Source organism: Phasianus colchicus, chromosome 16 (assembly GCF_987193195.1).
Source record: "Phasianus colchicus chromosome 16, bPhaCol1.hap1.1, whole genome shotgun sequence".
In the NCBI taxonomy this organism is placed as follows: Eukaryota; Metazoa; Chordata; class Aves; order Galliformes; family Phasianidae; genus Phasianus; species Phasianus colchicus.
The window spans coordinates 14430960-14452990 of NC_143451.1; the positions used below are offsets into that span (position 1 = coordinate 14430960).

Genomic DNA, 22031 nt, shown 5'->3' on the forward strand with positions numbered 1-22031 from the left:
CTGCAGAAACCACTTGAAGGTAGAAGGAGTCATGATGGAGTTCATATTCATGAGCAGTTAGACCAAATGAAGCAAGTATAAAGGAGAAATTGTGAGTGAAAAGTGACATTGCATGTATGGCCAGGGATAAGAGGGGAGTATTGGGCTGATCACTGAAGGTGAGAAAGTAGGCAGTGAACGTGTTCTCTTTCTGTTTCATGGGAAGGAAGGACGATTAATACCAAAGGTAATAAGCACATGCTTTGTTGCTTGTAAGATTTCTACTGCTGTTTCTTTTTTTTAGCTTACATTAGAGTAGTCTCCCCAGATCTCTTCCCCTCTTTGTGTTTATGACAGCTTGAGCAGGAAAATGCACTTCAGTGAAAACAAAGCAGTGTCCTGGCCCTGGTGAGTGCATGAGGGTGGGCCAGACTTCTGCCTACTGGAGGAGAAATGGGGATCCAGCTGTGTTGTCTGGGAACCAGTTACACATTAAGAGCAGTCCCAGTTGTAGCTGAGCTTCTAGATACTATCACAATACAAATAGGAGCACATTTAATTAATTAGTTCCCTTTCCCAGTTGTCTTCAGAGTGAGTTCTGTATCTCTGCACTGGCTTAGTGTAGCCAAGATCTAACACCCCAAGGTCCCACAGTGATGGGCTGTCACTGCCCAGGCCTGCCAGGATGCCAGCAATTCCCACTTTCCTGGGTCTCGTCTGCATCCCTAAATACTCCAAGCTGTGGTCAGGCAGGACTTACGGCCACTGATTACTGCTTCTTAAAATTCATCTGTGTCCACAGTCATTTTAAAAGCATTTTCCCCATCTGTCCCTGGCTGCCCTGGCCCATCACACTAAACCACCAATCTCGTTTTCCACAGCTGTCAATTTTGCCGGTCTAGTTTCCACTCGATTGCAGGGAGGAAAGCAACAACCGCGCGGTGTCCAGCTTTCCGTTCTTTGTCTCGCAGTGAGCTGTCAGGATTTGGCGTGGTTTGCAGAGCCTCCTCCGTTTGAAGTTCATTTTTTTCTTTTTGGCACTTCAAATGCTCCAGGGGCCTCCGAGGTTGAGAACCAGGTTTGTCAGACAGAGAGGTCAGACTGGGGTTACTGATGCTATCTCCGGGAGGGGAACTGTCATCACCGCGCTCAGAATTATGGAGGGGGTGTAGAGGGGGGACACTGGGAGCTGGTGCTGCTGGTTCAGAGAGCCCAGAGGGGCTTCTGCTGCTGCTGGGGTAATTCCAGAGCAGAGGTAGCCTGGGAGAGGAGGGTAGCTTCTGCTGGTGCTCCTGTTAGGAGCTGGAGCTGCAGCCTGGTGCTCTGGTGGAAGAATTGCCTGTGATTTGGGGTTGTGGGATCAGGCCCCACCTGAGCAGCGCTTGTAGGAAGAGAGAATACAGACACTGACATTTGCTTCTCTCTTCTTTCTGGCCTGAGAATAAATGCCATCTGCATTTCCCTTTCATCAGAAGATGAGCATTGTCACCTCCATGCTGCTCTGCTCCTGTTCTGTAGATCTGGCTCATAGGAGCACCAGGCAGCCTCTGACATCCGCCACGGTCTGTCCAGTAAGAAACAACATGGGGCTGTTGTGTACTGGAACACAGTGGAAGGAAGGCCTGGAATTCCTCTTTGCTACTTCTAAGTCACTGCTGTCACTGCAGGAACTTTAGTTTATTAGTAATTTTTGTACTGGTAATGTTGCATTGTATATTATTCATAACAGTGTGTGACAAAAACACTTTCTGGAATGGCCCCTCTGTGGTGATCAAACTTCATGTAAGCATAAGTTTTTCCTGATAATTTATCACACAGAAAGTCTGAATTGGGAATAACTGTGCTGCTGACTGTGCATACATTGATGGATTCTCTGCTCCAAAACATTTACATTGTGTTAAAATGGTAATATGACTGGGTTGCTCAGCAGGAGCAATACATACAGCACTGTGCAGGATGTGAACACAGGCTGGCACACAAACACTCCTGGCATTAGAGAGTTTCTAACCTGAGAGGATTGGTTCCATGAGGGGGGCACTTTTATGCACTTTATCATTGTAAAGTATCATTGTAAAGAGGGCCTCACTGGTAACAAGATATATATTGAATTAGCTGAATTAGCTAAGGAGTTAATTGATGAAGCTAAATGTGTGACACAATTCATCCTTGGTGTCCAGTAACACCAGGGAAGTCGGTGAAGTCAGTGAAATTACACCAGGGCTGAATTTGATTCCTTCTGTCTTTGCTTATCAGGAACACAACTTGCCCAGACATTTTATGGGGAAACATTTGCCTTTGGCTGTTTTTACTGGCTATGCTTAAGATTTGGAAGGGGAAGGAAAAAAAAAAAGCAGCCGTAGGAAGAAATCACAAAAATACTTTGTGTAATGCCCTACCTTCTTTTTCTCTCTCCTTTAATAACAGGGCAGCACGCTGAGGAAGCGGAAGATGTATGAAGAATTCCTGAGCAAGGTCTCCATTTTGGGTCAGTTGCCCTTTGGACTTGCATGTTCGTTCCTCTGTTGTACATGTTGGCTGAGTGAATTTTGGTCTTTGATGGCATGATGAAAGCAGTGGTGGTCAAACAGGAGATCTCACAGCTGCACCGTTTCCTAAGGAATGAAAGTGTAAAGAGCCCTTTTTAGGACTTGTTTTTCTCATTCTTTAATAAGCAGTGCACATTTCTTTGAAGGGCAAATCTTTCCTTAAATATGTGAACAGACATGCACCAGTAACCTTTCAGTAGCTGCTGCTGCAGTAACTGCATGTGGATAGAAGAGAAAACAGAACAGTGACGAATTTGTCATAAAGTCAGTTACATCCTTCCAGGTGGCAGGTGAGAAGCTTTTCCTGCAGGAATCCTATATTTATGTGCACTAAGCAAACTAACCTCACAAATCAAAATGGACTGAATTTTTTCCTGTGTGTCTTTTACAGCCTCTGTCTCACATTCTTAAAACATCTGTTTAGCTTCTTGTCCTTGGATTTTGTTTCCCTTTGATTAATGTGATAGCCACAAAATTCAGACATGTTCTTGATGGCCTTCAGTAGGAAAAACAACAAACCCATAATGCCGGACCAATCAATCACCATTAGCAGAACAGAAACTTCTAATAAGGAGGACGGTGTTAGTCAGTGCAATGAAATGTTGGTTCTGTATGAGAAACATCATGCTTCTATTAGGGCTATTTTGAAAAAACAGTTGAGGATTTATTTCCTACATAATAAAAGTATTTATCTTCCTATTTAAACACTTTCTGTTTCATGCTTAAGATATTCCTCTGTGATTTGAGCTTATGCACCTGAAATATGAGAGTCTTCATGAAAATAGACTTGAACTTTGGAGGGGTGCCTGAAATATTCAACTGTGTTTCTGTGCTTAAAGTAAGCCAAGTATATAGCTTACTTATTAATGAAGTTTGCATCATTTAAATGCCTTCTTTTATGCTTAATTTTAGACTTTCTATATTAAAAGTGTTAGTTATACTTAATTATGGTGAGTATTTAGAGAAAAAAGGATCTCTGCACCTGTACTAATAGGAAGCAATTACAATTTGAGACATCTCAAAACAATTCCAGAGTAGAATAGTTATACAGAGATGCACTTCCTCAATCACCTGGTTTGCAAGGTAGTTATATCCTACTTTGTAGTATGGTTTTTCAAACTCAGTAAGAAATGAGTGAGGACTTCAAGACTTGAAGCTTTTTTAAATACAGAAAAGACCGGACAAAATAACACATCATTTCAGGGAGAGAGAGAATTTAGGTGAGATGTTTAAGGATTTATTTTATGCATCTGAAGAGTAGATGACAGCTGGAAAACAGAAGTATTTTAGACATCTCAAAGTGGTAGGAAGTCAGCATCACCTCATGCCTTAATTGGTCAGAACTCGGCGATTTCTTTACAAGGCCTGCCTGTGTCTGTAATTACCTGTAATTGTAAGAGCATAGATTTGTGTGAGGGCTGCTCTGAAAGTAATGCCTCCTGTTTTGTTATGTTGGCTCATGACATCAGAGGCAGATGTCGCTGGGATGGCAGTAGAGGCTGAACCTTCCCACCAATATCCCATTAAGTTTTGTGACCACGTGACAGATGGCAGCAGAGGGACAGTCTGACATGGAAGCAAGTATGTAGCAAAGGTGTGTCACTGAATTCCTCTGTGCAGAAAAAATGGCCCCACTGACATTCATCAACACTTGTTGAACATTTCTGGAGACAGAATAGTGGATGTGAGCACACTGAGGGGTGAGTGGTGCATTTCAGCAGCGGTGGCAGCAGTGTGAAGGAAAAGCCATGTGCTGGGTGGCCGTGCACAGCTGTCCCACCACAAATGAAGCACGTTTTGATCAGCTCATCTGCACAAATCAGATTACGATCAGGGAACTGTGTATGGAGCTGAATATTGGCATTGTCAGAAATGATGGTAGCAACATTGGAAAAGCAGTGTTTCCCACAAAAGCTCACATAGGAACGGAATGAACAGAATATGCAAATTTGTCAGGACCTATTAAACCAATACAGGGCCGAAGGTGACAGTTTCCTGGGTTGCATCATTAGTGATGACGAGTTGTGGTGTCACCACTATGAGTCAGAGTCAAAATGGCAGCCTGTGGAGTGGCAACACATGAATTCCTCATCAAAGAAAAAGTTGAAGATGATGCAACCCTCAGTGGGTGATGTGCACTGTCTTTTGGGGTAGGAAAGGGGTGATGCTTCTGGATTTCCTGGAACCTGGACAAACAGGCTCTTGTCTGTCACTGGTGAAAATGCCAGTGGTGATGACCATGTTGAAAAACGGGGTTTGGTAGCTTAGAATTTGCCCTATCAAATAGTGTTATTGTGCTCTCTGTAGCTGTAGTAGTTTCCATAAAAATAAATAGGAGGCATTACTTTTGAAGCGACTTACTTATTTTTTTTTAATCTTAAGGACTTTTTAGATTATCAGTAGCTGCCTGTCTAAGAAGATACGTTGAAACTAATCAATTTAAACATTCTCCCTGGCCTTTAATTAAATGTACAATAATGAATTTGAATGTACAGTTTAGAAATTGAAAAGATTGGCCTACTTACTTTGCTGTTCGAATTTAACTCTGCAACTCAAATGTTAAGCTCTGTCGTGTACCAAGTTCTATATGGCACTCTGCTTGCAAGAACCATTAACCAGTGTATTCGTAGTGGCATAATTCCTTTAGACAAAGGAGAGACGCTTCGTGACTAGAGCTGGAATTAGCTTTGAATTTTTCATAAAGGCAACTGAAGAAGTTTAAAGAGATTCTTTCTTTTCATTCTTAATTACTGAGCTCTTTCTTTAAAAAAGAAAAAAAAAAAAAAGAAAAAAAAGAAAAAGCCCACTCTAGTCTGTATGAAAGAGTTTTATGCTTATTTTTAGTCAAACAGAGCACTGTTTGAATGTGGCACTGACGGTATGAGCTTGGACTTTGATATTGATGGTTCTACACGAAAGGCCACAAATACACCAGGAAAGTCCATTAGTGATTATAGGAGGGAAACATATTAGGAGTAATTATTTCTCAAGTTGCAACAGAAAATGCACAGAAGGACTAAGTTGTGTTTTTGTCAAGCAACTCAAAGCTTACCTTTGCACTGATCACCCATTTAGTCTTGTTAGATTCTGTGCACTCTTTGGGCTCAGCCAAAGGGCTGTTTGGATTTTAGAGAACAACTCTTTCACATTCCCACAATGCTTCTAAGCAGTGTATTGAACCAACTGCAAAAAGCAGAGTCTGAGCAAGCAACCCAAGTCTGGTCTTGTTGTCAGAAGCCATAGAAGCCACTTAAAATTGTTCAGTAATTCCTAATGAATTAAGCAACAATCAGTAGAGCTCTAGTACATGAATTTTAGCTCAACTTTTGAAAGCTATGAGGGTTATATCATTGTGTTATCTTTTCCTTTTAATAACTTTTAATCCTGTTGCTTTTCTAACTCAAATCTGATTTAAAAAAGCAGAAGTTCAAATACAGTTAATTCTCTTGAATTCCCATGCAAAGAGGCAAAAGAAAGAGACACAGATTACCGTCTCTTATCTTCCCAAAGACAGGACAGATAGAATTTGTCCCTTGGAAAGGCACTGGGAGGAAGCCAGCAGGTCAGTGAGCAGCCCAGAGCTGGCTGCTCTGCAGACTTTTTTGCCATGCAGGTATCAGAGGGAATGGTGGCAGCTGCAGGTAGGCGATAAGGACACAAAGCCACAGGAGCCTGGCTTTGTGAGCTCCTTTACTCATAAAACAGACTGTTAATAATTTCTTATTGAAGTTTACTTTGAAGTTTTATAGCTTTTTTTTTTTTCTCTGAGTGGCAGAAGGAAAAGAAAAACAGTTCTTACACTTTTGTGTGCAGTCCCAGTGGCCAAAATTGCAAATGAAACAGAGGTGCAGCTTTACTGAGGCAGACTGAGCCCCACTGCCACGCATGCTAACAGGGACTCATGTTGGCTCCAGGAGCTCCTGATCTCATCTTTTGGATCAGCACCTTTGCAGTGCTGATTTAGAAGGCCATTGTTAACCATCTGAGAGCAACGCTGCTGAAAAGACACCAGGACTTGTTCTGGCAGCTGGGGTGGGATGTGGCAGGAGAGGATCTCCGTGGTGTTTCAGAACAGCTGGGCTGCTCCTGAGCATCGAGGCAGCGCAGAGCTGATCACAGGCCTAGGGAACTGCAGCCAACTATTCCTGTCCAACTTTTAAGATTCTTATCTGAGTGATTACTAAAGTCTAAGGCACAATGAATAAATGTATTCATGTTTCCCAACTTGAGGTTCGTGCAAAGTGCCTGGATGAAAGAAATGTTTCTTCTATAACAGAACCAGGCATATCGGAGCTGTCAGTTTAGATATGAATCTTCTGCCAAAGTTAGAATCTTTTTATAATAAAGTTTTATGATCTTCAATATTTTAGAGTCCCTGGATAAATGGGAGCGGCTGACAGTGGCTGATGCACTGGAACCCGTCCAGTTTGAAGACGGAGAAAAAATTGTTGTGCAGGGAGAGCCTGGTGATGACTTTTTCATTATTACAGAGGTAAGTTTGGCACCCTGGTCAGCTGTCTTTTCCTGGTAAAGATCAAGAGTTTGTATTAAAAGCATTTGGTTTCAGTTCAGTCTCTTATTCCCGCATAAATCTGAACTAATTCCACATAAACCAGGAGAATGACTCAAAATTCACGTGAATTCAGACACCAGTTCTGTGGAAATATCGCAGAACAGTCCCTGATTTCCAGGGAAGTGAAGGCACGAAGGAATTTTGAGGTGTGTCTTCTGTCTTTACCATTTGAAGGTTTCTTTTCTACTTCATTTTTTAGATTGTTCCAAACTGTCAATATTTTACAAGGCTGGCCAGCCACACGGTGTGTTGATCTTTGTTCCCAGAGGGACTTACAAGGGAAATTGCAGCGAACATCTGTAGACTGGAACAGGAGACCTGATCTGAAAATGGATCATTTGTTCTTTGTTTTGCCTTAAACTCAGTCCAAATGGTGGAGCCATTTTCTTGTTTACTCTCACACAAGCAGACAGATCTGTCAGGCAGCTGAAAATACTGACATCTTTTTGGGAGATTATCTGACACTTCAGTTGCACCATCTCACTTCTGCAAACAGATGCTGATGGGATTTCTCTTCCCTCTCTGGCATAAATATTTGGGTCCTCTGTATCTCACACAAACACTTAAACACTGTGATTTAACGAATTGTAGAAAGGCATTTGAGAGACTGAGGATAACGAGACAGCATTAGGATATGATTGTATATGGATTGAAATAGGAGTTTGGGACATATTTCTCAGTGCTGGCTGTGAGTGCTCCTACACAAATCTACAGACTGGCATATGGCTGTGTGGTGACAGTTCAAGTGCACGGCTCAGGCCATGTGTTACACAGCCAGCAATAAGGCAGTGGTGGTACAAGGGGTAGCAGCTATCTGAATTCCTTTGGTGAGAGAAAGTGGGTCAGATGGATGTAATGAAGCTGGTGTCATTGCGTTGCCTTAGAATCCAGTTGCACGTACACGGAATATATCTTGGGTTCCATCAGTGCTGTGCTATGACATGATTGTTTGGAGGAAAGAGAGCTTGCGCCATGCAGATGATCAGGGGTTTGCACAGCACCCATTCCAAATGGTTTAGGGGCCACCAGGTTTTCCTTTGCTGCTTAAGTATGAATTTTTGGACAGGTGCCTCTACCCAAGGCAGCCAAAATTTAGTTCATAATCAATATATGACACTTAAAATTCTATTCTTTTTTTTCCCTCATGAGTGTTGGATGCTGGTGATGAAATATTTATTTGATTTATGAGCACAGTTTATCTCCTGATGCTCACAAAGTTGTCAGTGCAAATAACCACACCTGCAGAGCACGCAGTTACACACTGAGGAGCTTTAAATATGTGATGAATCTTCAAATCAATAGTGAGGGAATAAAGCCAGATTAACTATTACTTAGATGTTTTTTGTCTCATTAATAAGATCTTTACTGTATAAGAAGAATTGAGGAACTCTTGTGCCTCTTTGGAAAGATGAAATTTTTATTTCTGTGAATATTACTGAGCATCTTGTTATTCCTTGCAGCAGCATGAGACTAGAAAAACCTGATTTTCTTAGCCATCAAATCCCATATGGAAAATTGGCAGCTTGCTAAAGAATTACCAAAGGCCTTTATTTTCCCCCTATGAAGGAACAGCTGTAAAGACTTGAATGGGTAAGAAAGTATTAGCACTGCATACTGTGTAATCATAAAGTATCTGCTCACCTCCCCATCCACTGTAAATCTTGCATAGTTTCTTAGTCTGGAAGTGAACATCCAGTTATCAGCTATTTCTTGTGCTGCAGAAGTATTTGTGTCTGCTCACAGAAAATTCAAGATTTGTGTTTTAAACCTGATTTCACAGGAGTTTGCATCTTTGATGTTAGATTGATCTGTAGGAGATTTGATACAAGCCACTGGGAGCAGTTTTTTTTACAGACAATGGTTGAAAGCTGGTTTGTTGTCACAGTATGTCTGACAGCCATTATGGTCTTTCATATTTTTATTGATTTCTGTGGCTGTACAGTCCAGAACACTACAAATGCAGCCAGTTTTTTGGCTGCCATGCATGCAGAAATCATTGCATGCATCACCAGGACGCAGCCTCCTTTGGAGCCCTGTAAGTGCAGTAGTGCAGAGCAACACTTTGCTGCAGAATTTTTGGGCAAGATACCGAGTTATTACAAAACATGGTTGTTTGCAGAAAGCCTTAGGCATATCAGTTACCAATTTGTAAGTCTTTGGTACAGCCACAGAGATCACCAGCATCACAAGTATTGGTTCCAGGTGGTACCTTGAGACTCCTGTTGTAAAAGGTTCTTGCAGACAGCAAGGACAGCGTGTGGATTTTCAGTTGTTTGCACCATTCTCTGTGATCTCCATAAATTGCTCATCTGTGGTTAGCCTGTGGTGCTGCCTTCCTCAGCGCCATCCTGTGGGATGCAGTCTTTTCCATCCCCTGGTCCTGCAGAAGGACATTGCCAGCAGGGGAGCTGGCACACTTAGGATTTGCAGCCTGAAGTGCACCTGGTACACACCTCTTGAAAGGGGCACTTCCAGACTGAGTGGAAAATTCCTGATTGAAACCCTTGTCACTATGGACAGGAGTAAATGGGCTCCCTTTTCTGCCAGTCATGCAGATTCACCTGTTCCCTTTTTTTTTTTTCTTTTTTTTTTTTCTGAGAGTAACCTTTTCTCGTGGCTTTCTGTCCAGCATCTTCCTCCATACCATGGCGGGATGCGGGCTGCTAGAAGCACAGGCTCTGTGCATGGAAATGCAGAGGCTGCAGCATGAGCTCAGCAAAAATACTAGAATAACAGAAAACGTGCATGGGGGAAAACCACAGGAAACCATGCTTTGTAAGCCCACTGCTCACAAAGCTGTCTGTGGTCATTTTCTGGTAAAAAACTAATGAGAAGAATATTACCCTGAGATTTAAGGACTGCCACAGTTTGTCTGTCATTCTGTCTTTGCAGGCAGCAGTGCGTTGTTTCCTTGCAGCAGGTTGGGTATTTTATTCATTTACGTCTGACACAGCCTTCAACAAGATTTAGCTTAAGTATTTCAAGGCTGCAATTTTTTCCAGCAATAGAATTTTTTTTTAATGTTTGTACCGTGTCCCTTCATTTGAAGATAGGCTGAGAAATGAATGCATGCTTACAGAAGCAAAGTAACTGCTTTTGTGAGATTGATTTACTGCACTTGAAACTGGTAATTAAGAAAAGAAAAAAGCAGCAGCCCTGCAGTTTTTGTATTTTCAGATATTTCCAGGTCTCAGTTTCCCACTATGCTTTTCACACAACAAACTCGGGCTTTCCCAGACCAGACAGATGTGGAATGTATCTGTTGGATTCCAAGGTCATGGAATTATCCCATATGAGATTCCTGGCAGAGAGGTGAAAAACTTTAAGCACCGTGAAACAATTGTTGCCATAAAGAATAATATTTTGGCAAGCGTAAATCATAACAGATGTACAGTTTCTAACAAATAAATTTGCAGTTGTATTGTACACTGCCACACTGTGTACCCAACAGTAGGGAGGATTTATTCATCTGACTTCAGATAAAGCAAATATTTTTAGCTGGTGTCTTAAAGTGGCAGCTTGCAGAAGCGTGTGAGCTTTGCGGAGTTAAACGATGTAGGAAATGCTGAGGCCCTTTAAATGAAATGTTGTTTGAGTGGGGGCTGATTTTTGTTCCCAGCTCGTGCTTTGCCACTGTTCAGCATGAACAGTAGTTCAGGCCATTTTAGTGGTGCTGTGGGACTGGAAGGAGATTTTTGCTGTTGTCTAGGTTACTGAACAAGGTAGTGACTGTAGAATTAAAAACAGAGGTTGGGATCTTGTACCATTCTGTAACTTCAGCTTTGGCTTGGTGGCACTGCACCCTGAAGAAAAGCCCATTAAGCAGCAGCCAGAGCTGATGGGATCGCAGCCCTGCAGTGCCCTGCTGGGATTCCCAGCTCCCACCCCTCCCCACATCACATCACTTGGATCTGCTTGTCACTGCTGGCCACCATGTATGGCACACACACACTGCTGTGCAGCCCACTGACTGTGCTGAGGGAGTCTTCCTGTACTGGTCGCATACTGAGTGCTCTCTGTGCTGTTTGCTTGCTGAGCTGCTGCCATATGGCCCTAATTCTTCATAAGATTTGACATGGCTTGAGAAAAATGCACACGCAGATGCAAATGTATGCAGGTGTGGGAGAGGAGCAGTGCAGTGAGCGTGCCCTGCCGTGCCAGCTTGTGCTTGTCCTTAGCGTGCTGTCCGTGCTGTCATCTCCTCCGAGGACAGTTTGGTTCAAGTGCTGCCTAAAGCAAAGAAATAAAACTGCGTGAGAAGCAAAACAATTCCAATTAATTGTTGGTTGAGCTGCCCAGTGATAACATGCAGCAGGCTAAAAATAAAAGATCTAAAAATAAAAGATAATTGGCAGGAGGAAGTTCAAGGAGAAGTGAACCCTTTGTATCAAGCAGTTTCACATTACAAATTTTATTGGAAAAAAACTTAAAAACCTACTTTTTTTTTCACTGTAGATGGGTATTAAGTTAGAGTGGGTAGTTCCAGCCTTCTCTGTGCACAGAAGAGAAGCTTGGGATTGGTGTTCTTCCCTGATGTCCTTGTGGCTATCAGAGCAGCCTGCAGGCAGTGTTACCCACCCCACACCTCTGTTTCCACATCAGTGGGAATAAACCTGATGACTCTCCATGAAGGTGAGCAACAGCTTAATGGGAAATCACATTAAGTATCCATTGGCACTGAAACTAGGGAATGGGAATAGCAAAATCGGAAAAGAAGGGAAAATTTTCACTGTCAGCACAGAAATCCTTCCAAAAATAGTACAGAGTGCTGCCCAGTTGATGGAAATTAGTTGAATGAATTGATAATAATTATTGATCCAGCCAAGAGTAGTGCAGATCCCATTCAAAACAGCATGGTGCCTGCTGGGGGGCTGCTAGTTGTCGTACTGCTGTTGATGTTTCCAGTCAGGGCCACAGACTGGCTCCAGTCTGGGCAGGATCCACCGTGAGTTATTGTGACTGCTGAAAGCATGCTTGAGATACCATCCTGTAGGTGAAATCAGCATTTCCAACCCTGCTGACACTCTTGGCACGCTGTGGAGCATCTCTGCACAAATGCCTTGTTAGGTGGAACAGTGTTTGTAAACCTTTTGTGCCATGGTAACGGGAAGGAGCAGAGGAATTGTAGAATTGGCCCTTTCATAGGAAAAGGAGACTTGAGTCTTAAATTGCACAAGAAGCATGTGAAGATTTATGATTTAAAAGCTCTTTAAGAAGAAAAAAAAAGAAAAGAAAAAGAAAAAAATAATAGCCCAATTGTTTCCTGCCTTAAATTGTTGCTCTTTGACATTCTAACCCAAGAGAGACCCCTTTGGCACCTACCCCTACAACAGGCAGGAGAACTACAAAGTAAACTTCTTCCGTACGGTTAATGAAGTCACTGCCTTAGGCACACTCTGCTATCACACCTGATAATCTCTTTAAAAACACAGTGTGATTAATTATTAATTAGGAAGATGAATGTTGTCTAGAAAAGGAGTTTCAAAGGCTGCAATCCGAACTGCCTAGTGTTACCAGGATTTTGTTGATACTGACTATGTTTGTTAAGGGCAGTCTACAGCAACTCCTCGTATGCCTAATAAACAAAATATACCTAATAAGCAGAGCAAGCAGTTACTAAGAGCTCCGTGCTTTGCTTGTTTTTAACTGTGGAGACATTGGTTTCTGCAGAGCTCTTCCAGGAAAGGTAGTCTGAGTTTTGTCACCATCACCTGGCTGTGCTCACACAGCGGTGTTCCCATTTGCCTCGCATCAAAATTTGTCTGCATTCAGGATGGGATTTTTAATGGCCAGATGACATCAAAGATATAAAATGAGACATGTGATTGGGTGGCATCCTGCCTGGGGATGGAGGTGAAGTGTTTTGCTGAGCCCAAATGACTTAAATGCAGTCTCAGTCTGGCTCTTGTTGAGTTCACTGTGGGTTCTGTGACTGATGCATCAGGCTGCACACATGTAAAATTTTGAGCATGCCCTTCTCCCTCCTCTGTTGGAAGGGGCCGGTATTTTGTAGTGAACGAGTGGCTGCTCTCCTTCTTGTTCTACCAACAATGGAGGATCTGTGAGTAATGCAGCTTTCGGTCCTTCCTTCCATCTTTCCCCAGCTCTCCAATATCCGTGGCAGTGCCGGCTCCTGCAGTATGTCCTGCAAAATCCGTAACCTCAGGAGCAATGCTGGATCATTTTCTGAACGATTTTGTGAAACTTCAGATTAGCCAATATTTCTGGTCTATTTTAGAACTTTGCAGATTTTGTTCCTCGTTTGTGGCAGAAACCAGGACAACTGTATGTAAATTCTGTGAGTTGCTATGAACCCAGAATTGGAGAATAATGTATAATAGTTTAAAAATGCACGGTTAGAAAAGTGCCGTCAAACCAGTCATGACTCAAACTCTTGTCCACAATCACCATTAAGCCCTCTTGCATCATCCTTCTCCAACACCATTCTGTTTAGATAGTCCGTAGATTACAGAAAAGAAGCTTCTTTAAAAGGAGTCTGCTGGGGAGAGAAACAATTTAAGAACAGTGTACACAGCCAACGTTTTGTTACTGAGATCAAATTCTCACCTGGTTTGGCACAAACACGTGGCCTTCTGTATACATAGGACAAAATAATTTTGAGAGTGATAATTACTGTGGTATAAAATATATTTCACCTTTTCATCTACTTATTTTATCTTAGATACTTTCCCACTTGTCTTACTCGAACATCTCAAGAACTTCATGGAGCTGATGCTCATCACACCTGTGTGACGAGGTGCATGAAGCAACCTCCACATTACACGTTCCAGTCTGAAGCAAAGACACAAAAGTTAAGAGAGTTCATCATTCTTATTGAAAATCAGTCAGAATAAGGCACCTTGCAGGTCTGGGAATTCATGGTTGGTCCCACAAAAGACCTAAGGTGAAGAGGTATGGGTTTTATGGCCAGGATCCCAGGGTACCCCACCAACTGTTCCTTCACATTAGATTTTACTGCCCTGAAATGATGACTGCTATTTTCTGCTGCAGCTTATGTGGAACTCATTTGCACTTTGTACTGCTGACTAAAATTTGTTTATTTCTTCCCTTGTTTTTGTATGATCGTCTTTCATAAGTCAGAGGTTGGGAACTAATAAAAATCCAAGATTGTTTTCTGGCTAAAGGAATTTTTGCAGTGTCTTTGGCTATGTAGTTCAAAGGATTTGTCTTCTCTTGGAAAGTAGCCCTAGAACTGCTGATGCTTAACTGTAAAATCAAAGCTGCCCCAAGAATGATGCTATCAGCAGTCCCAAAGGGCTGCAGTGGCAGCTGAGGAGTGACATGCTAGTGGTCTTCCAGGACACTGCAACTGAGAACACTGCTCATGCCAGAACCTCGAGGTACACGCAGGGCTTTCTGTGTTACCCTGTCTCACTGGGACATCAGTAAACTTTTATCTTAAAGCAAAACATTAGGAAGATGCAGTGCAACAATCCATTCTCAGAGGTGTAGAAGCACTTCTCTCTGCACGTGCTCTATCCAAAGCAAAAAACAAAAGTCTATGGATGTTTCCCCAGCTCATTTCTGACACGGCAAATTGTGTAGGAGTCTTCAGTCTCATTCAGCTGCAATTTAAAACATCTGATTTGTAAACCCATAAGTGGAAGATTTTGCTGGATGTTCAGCCACACCCTGTCCTCTTACCACTATAGAATATGTGCAAAATGGGAGATCATTTGGTGTGCAGAGATGTAGAACCCAGTGTTAATAATTGGCTGTTTCATTCTTGATACGTATGTCTCCTCCTCAATTTTCATCAAAATCAGCATATTAGGTTTTCTTTGTGCTCAAAACTGACTGGGACTTTTCACGTATATAATACTTCAAGGTATGGTTTTGGAGTGCTCTCTCTTGTTCAGTGGAGTTTGCTGCCAGGGAGGTTTGGAGAAGCAGCAGAGGTTCCCACATATTGAAGTGCCTCTGTGTGAGTAAGGAGAGCAGCCTGGGCTGTTTACCCCACCGTGTTTTCAGGAGGTTCTCAAGATCCTTATAAACACTTCTGGTGTTGAAGACAGAGCTCAGAAGTCCTGATTCAAAGTATTTACCCAAAGTGACCAAGACCATGGTAAATGTAAAGTGAAATGAAGGGCATTTCTGCCAGAAGCGAGGAGCTCCGTCCGTAAGCTGACCTGAGGAATGCCTCTCTGTGTTTGAACAAAAATACTGCCACACAGGCATGGCCTGGAATATAGTGGTGTCCAGCCTGGTGGGAAAGAAGTGGAGGCTTTCCTGATTCGTGGTGAAGCTCAGCCCTTTCTCTGGATCATGTTAAAATTCCCCGAGACAGCTTTTATCCCTCCTCTGCAAAGATAATGTTGAGATGACTGAAATAATACATCCCCGAGGGCTCGGCCATTAGCTTTATAATGTGGATTTAGAGGAATGTGCGAGGCTCTCTGCACTGTCCTTCAGGAGGAGGCACCTTTGAGAGGTGTTTTTTTTTTTTTCCTTCTGAATTTCAGAATCAGAAAATGTGGTCCACAAATACTCGGGATTCACCAGCTGACGGGACTTTAAGAAAGCTTCCCATAGGGATTTTCCTGATCTGTGTGATAAGCTCCCCTTTCCCTTTCCCCTGCTTTACTCCAAGTTTTGCTTCTTGCCCCGCAGCTCTTGCCTTGGCTGTCCACAGCTGCCAGCCCAGCCCTGCTCACGGCATTAGCACTGAGACTTTAATGATGCTGCCTGTCTCAGACTTTTGCTTGGTCTGGTTACTTCAGCATCTACAGAATGTTTTCACAAAGAAGCAGATGGTGGTAGGAGTAATTGGGCTGTAAAACAACATCAGCAGCTAAAACCGATTTTCACCAGAAAGGATTTGGTGGGCAGGGTGATGGAGGTGCACTGTTAGTGTGTGCTCTGTCCTTCGTGTCCAATGTCTGTAGGTGGTAGCAGGCTGCACTGCCTGCTTCCAGGGCACGGTAACTGTAAGGGCAGTCACAAATACCAACAGTTGATGAATAACCCATTATAGAGTCACTTTTATGTTGACTCTGTGGACATTTCCTGGCTTCGGAGAGAGTAAAGATAATGGCTAGCTTTGTAGAAAGAAAGAATCTCTAAAATGCAACATTTTTTTTCCTTTGTGACTTTTATGGCTTTGTACGCTGACATGTCGGAGGGAGGAAAACAGTGCATTGTTGCCAATAATCCACAGCGCTTGGCACAGACAGCCTTTAAAATCTGGCACCAGGAGGAATATTAATTCAGTTGTTTTCCCACAGAAGCTACTGATTAGTCAAGGCCAAGTATCCCTGGGATGATTCATTAAAACCCAGCGCGGAGCCCACCTTTACTGAGCAGATCTGCTTTGTGTCACCACCACAACAGGTGGATGGGATGTGTAATAAGAGGGGCAACTCGAATTCCAAGAGCAGAGAAAAGAACACGACTGGAGCCCAGCGCCCGGGCCGCCTGGCGGCTTCCTGTCAGCAGCAGCTGGGCAGAGCCAGGCTGAGAGGCTGTCCTGTGCCCGAGGGCCACTCTCATCACTCCCGTGCCTCCATCTCCTCACTCCCAGCCCTCCCAGTGCCCAGGGGCCATTGGGGAGGTGGAGAAGAGCCTGGAGATGTTCCTTGCTCTGCACTGTGCCCCTAGGAGTTCAGCCCTTGGTGAAGGCTCCTGCTGTGTGGATGTGTCAGACACCCGGGGCCGAGCTCTGCTGCTGCACCTCGAGGGCAAGACTGTGAACTCTGGAGACAGCAGAGCTTCAAGTTTTGATTATGAAAAGCCTTTCAGCAACAAAAAAGTGTTTTCTGATTTTTATTCTGTGTGCAAAACCACTTTGTTTCTCCGAAGTGTTGCAGGGTTCTCCATCCACGAGGCAAAGTGCAGCCAGAGCAGCGTGTCCCAATTCTGCTGGCTCTGCACCGTGTCTGTTGGTCTTTCTGCCTGAATCCTGTCTTGTCCCATCCCTTAACATTTCTTTTGCTTCAGGGGGAGTACATTCAGACACAGGACATGCTTAACGCAGATTGCCTTAAAGAAATACCGAAGGGGAAGATTGCCTGAGATGAACAAAATGATCTAAAAGGTCTTTCCATGTCAAATGTCTACGATTTTAAATAGTAAATGATCAAGGCAAAGGCATTTCCTGGTGATTAATGGCTGGCTGGGTGTAGTCATGTCTGGGCCTTAACCCCGGCCTCTCGTGTATCCCTAGGAAATGCCCTGTGGCTCGGTTGATTCTGCTGTTTTAAGCTGCACTTGGTTTATGATTGATTGTCATTTTTAAAAGCACCTTTATGTTGGTGGCTATCCTGGTTGCTGCTCTGCACAGCTTTGTTCCTCTCTCTCGGGTGCGGATGTTATTTCTAAAGTGGTGCAAATGTGCCTGGATAGCAGAATGGATGGAAGCTGAGATGTCCATGCAGTAGTCTCATGCAGGTGTGGTGTGGCTGCCTTTCATTGAGTATCCAGTGTGGCTGCAGAGCTCGGGTGTAAGATTGGTGCTGGCTAATAAGGACTGCTTGCTTTCTGCTTTGCAGGATGGCAGTGTGCATTGCTGTTGTTGGGATATATAGCCAATAAAATATGGCATAACTAATGTTATAATGCTATGATGATTACATTCTGATAACCATATGCACGGTCACCAGAATGGTTGCAGAGTAAAGGTAATTTCTCCTGCACTGCTCTCTCTCCATATCACAGAGGTGTCACAGTGACCATGCTGCCTTTGGAGCTTAGTTGACATTGTACCACTGAATCTTAAAGATACTGCTAAGGTGGTGGCTTTCTGAAAATCTGCTGAAATCAGTGAGAGGTTTCCAGAGTCACACCGAATTAAAAGGCCAAAATGTGCAGGAAGTCATATCTCTGTGTTCAGAGCTGGCAGTAGCTGACGTTTCCAATGTGGGCATTGTCTCGTCTCTCTCTGCAGGCTGCACTGAGCCCTAATGGACGGAGAAAACTCACTAGAGATAAGCAAACCAAACAACCTCTTTGAACCAAAGTTGTTGAAGGTTTCACTTAAAGGCAGCTGAATTGATTTAAAAGACCAGTTTTTGAAGCCTTGCCTGCAGTTAAATAAAATACTCCCAGAATCGTTGTATGTGAACAGAACCACTCTGTGTAAAGATCTTCTGATTCATTTGCTATCTGCTGTTTCTTCCATTCAGACCAGTAGGAGTCCTTACACGGAGTCCTGTGTGATTCACCAGGGATGTTTTGTGCCACTCCACAGCTTCTTCCTTCATCTTTTGTAGCAACTCTGCAAAGATTTCATAGCAGCATATAACGAGGGTTTGTGTTACTGTGGAGTGAGGGGAAACATCTTTTGAATTGTAGTGTGTGGATTAACAAAGTGAGAAAGAGCAAAGGTATGTTCATAATAGTGATTGATAGAGTTAATAGCAATAGCGGATGGAAAGGCTTGACCTTTTTCATCACCAATTCTATAGAAGAAACTACTGCATTGCTCTTTTTTGCTGAATTGTGCAGAGGAAAATGAAGTTGACAAAAAAAGCCTTCAGAGCTCAAAACCAGGACAGAAGTGCAATGGGGAATGGGGGAAAAAGCTTGTCTGCCATTGCATTTCTTAAAGGTAGAATTTTATTCTGTGTATTAAGTGTATTGAAAGGGCATGGATATTGACATCGCCTGTAGTCATCATAGATTAAATATTCTTCAATTTTAGTAATGATGAATACGTCTCTATAGAGCCTCATTGTATGTTTTAGTGATTGCTGTGTCTTTGAAGTGGGAGGTTTGACCAGTGGGAACAGAACATTAACAAAACTGACTTTTAAATGTCAAAGTGTAAAAAGGAGGGCTCAGCCTCCCTTCCCACCCCTGTTCCTGGCACCCAGCACTCATTGGTGCCCAGTGCTGCGCCGTGTCGTGCTGCTGGGAGCAATCCCATCTGGTCCTATGAGCTTCCTCTGCTGGAATGGAGAAAAAAAACTACAGGATTTCCCCTTTGGCCATCTTGTTGAACACTTGCCTTTTATAGCCAGGCTACTCAGGCCAACTCCTGGCTACAGGATTTGCACTTAAATGTAAAAATAGAGCTCCTGAAGTAGCCTGTACTACTGAGTACATGCAGGATCAGGCATGGGAGTCTTCACGTTGATCCAGGTGTCTCCCTCACCCATATGGTCTGAGAGTTTAAAAGTGAAACATCTATCAAAATCTCATTACTTTGGAGAGGGTGGGAGCGCATGGATTATAAACCTTATTTTTTATATCTTAAATGATGGTGCCATATCCAAGCCATAAATTTTTACAAAGCAAACTGCTGATGCACATGAAAGACATGAATAAGTGCTCTCAGCACCACGGCAGAACTGTTCAGGGGGAGTGAGCAGGTGCGTGGGGTGAGGCTGCCAGAGAGTGCTGATGGCACATTGCTTTTGGAGCTGCTACTCCTGTTGTTTTTGCAATAGGATGCCTGTATTTACTCGGAGGAGAGGAGGGGAGGTTAGTGATATCGGTTCCTGCGAATACAGGCACTCCCCAGTGACTGAAAGGGAATATTCCTGGATCCACTGAAGATTATTTCACTCCCAAGTGTCTGCTAGGAGAAAGACATGCCTGTCTGCTTTCAGTTTCCTATCACAAAGTGCTGATTTATTTAATGGTGTCAAACTTCTTCACAGTGTTTGAGCACGTGCTCTGAAAGTTCTGCTCTGCAGCGTAGGAGGCTGAAATGACTCGCAGTGTACAAGACAGCGTTTTAAATTGAGCAGCACTAAATAGCCTGATCCTGCAAATCTGGGATTGTGCAGTTTGCTTCACAGAGCTGCCAGTTTCTGTGTGCTGTTTAAGGGGGAATCTCTTCTGTTGAGACCAAAGGCTGTTGGGGCTGAGAGCGATAAGCCCCTTGAATCCTTGTTAGATAATGCCTGTACCTCTCAGGACAGCACCCAGGAGACTTACTGAGTGATACCATTTTTGTGAGGCAGGGTTTGCTCTAGCACAAGGACAGAAAGCTCAAAAACTGCAATAGAAAGATTTGAGAAATAAACTAAAGTGAAATACAGCCACAAAACCTGTGATGAGAGCAGAGATAGTGGTCAGCACTTAAATAATGTGCTATGAGAACTTCATTAAGCATATTGATAACCGTTCTGTATTATTCTAGTTTTGCTCTGCTCATACTGTTCATGTACCACTGGACTCTTCCTCTAACCCAGTTAGAATGGTGTTGTTTCCAGAGGTGAGACACCTAAAGTGAAGGTGATATGGATAGATAGTGCTAAGTACATCTTTGCTTTGAGGTGGGGACAGCCTTCCCATGCTGCAGCCCATGTGCAGGGGCCAGGCGGGCAGTGGGGCCTTACAGTGTGTGCTCACTGTCCAGGAGTCAGGAAACTTCTTTTTGTGATAGACCCATTCTCACTGGGCAATGGGAAGAGCCGATGTGACTGTTAAAACAAGAGTGGAAAAATATGTATCTGGAATATGCATTGCTTTATTCTGCCAAGCTGAGTGTTTATTGTGGAGGCCAGACACATCTGTCCTCCTCCAACAGATAGCATGGTGTTTCTTGGATTAAAAAGCCCAACTGTAGTGGAACAGTGGAAGAAATTGCTTCAGAAGACTGACTTATTGAAACCCTATATCATACAGGCCCTGTCAAAAAAATATTAACCACCGTAAAAGCTGACACAAGGGGAGATGAAAGCAATATTGCTTGATGTTGTGATTACCTTTATGGCAGCCTGCTCAAGGTGAGCAGTGGGGAATTGACACCTTTTCTCATTTGACCTGAGCAGTCAGTGTGATTACTTAAGAGACTTTTTTGTTGTTGTATCTAATAAAACATCTGTAATAAAAGTTGTTAAAGAACAGTTTGGGAAAGAAGCGAAGACGTGGATTGCAGACAGCTATTTAGGTCAAGGGGTTAGGCTTTTGCCAGGCTCCAGATGGGGACTGAGCAGAGGACAGGGGCTGGAAGCGGTTCTGAAGCTGATCCCGACTCCAAAGCTCAGACAATAAGAACAACACTGAGTTGGGCCCCATGAGATACACCTGATCTGAAGTGTGGCCAGTGAGAGATTAGTAAGTACATTGTTCCCCACGTGTTCTGTTCCGAACGATTGCAGGAAATGCAAATAACAAAACTCATGACACCATCGTTGAGCTTTCATCCCCTTGCAGATTTACTGGAAGACCTTGGAAAACAGCAGCTTTGGCGAAACAACTTAGTTATATCAAGGATAAGGAATTCTTCCTGGAAACCTGACAGGCACCAAATCACTTTCTTACATGTAGTTCTTTCGGTTACTCTCCTGGATATCCTCACACGGGCTGTGGGCAGTGTTACGTGCATGGCATGCCTTAACCCCAAGCTGTCTCTCCAGAAGTTCAAAGCCAACCTCCCTCTGTGTGTTTGGCTTATTTCTGAACATCTGGGAGCCAATACTGGAACAACCTCTCCCAGTTCAGGTGCCCTGCTCGTGCAGGTTGTGCCAAGCACGTGGTTCTGTGCCTCGTGCCATCAGCTGTTCACCATATCAAGAATGAAAACAATGAAATGAAGGAGAATTTTGCATTTGTTTTCAAATGGACCAGGGTTTACAATCCTGGTGTTTATTCAGTATTTTTTTTTAATGCTGATACAGTGCAGGGGAGGTGGAATAGTAAATTGTCATGGCCCGTATAATGCAGTGACAGTCTGATATCTAGTAATTTACACTCAGCACTGATTATCACTAATGGGCAAAATGAGAAATTATAACTTACAATGTGTCAGTTTAATTTGATGTACATCCAAGTACACATAAAAGCCATCAGATGCTTAGCACCTATGAGATGGTGCTTGCCTATTATTTTTGGCTCAGGTTCCTGCCATCATCAGAAATGATGTCCCTCTTCATTTGTGTAGCACAGGAAGGTTACATTACAAATTAACCTAGAGAGTGGCCCAGCAATTCATAAATTCTACAGGCTTAAAAATAACCCTGTTG

General features: G+C 43.2%; 1 protein-coding gene across 2 annotated transcripts in view; it reads left to right on the forward strand.

Annotated features, from left to right (window-relative positions):
* Positions 1-22031, forward strand: part of PRKAR1B (protein kinase cAMP-dependent type I regulatory subunit beta) — an 87971-nt gene that overhangs the window by 61996 nt on the left and 3944 nt on the right. For both annotated transcript variants that reach the window (XM_031606705.2, XM_031606706.2), the window contains exons 8-9: positions 2404-2464; positions 6896-7017. In XM_031606705.2, the coding sequence (XP_031462565.1) occupies positions 2404-2464; positions 6896-7017 (183 nt within the window). The remainder of the gene's footprint in view (positions 1-2403; positions 2465-6895; positions 7018-22031) is intronic.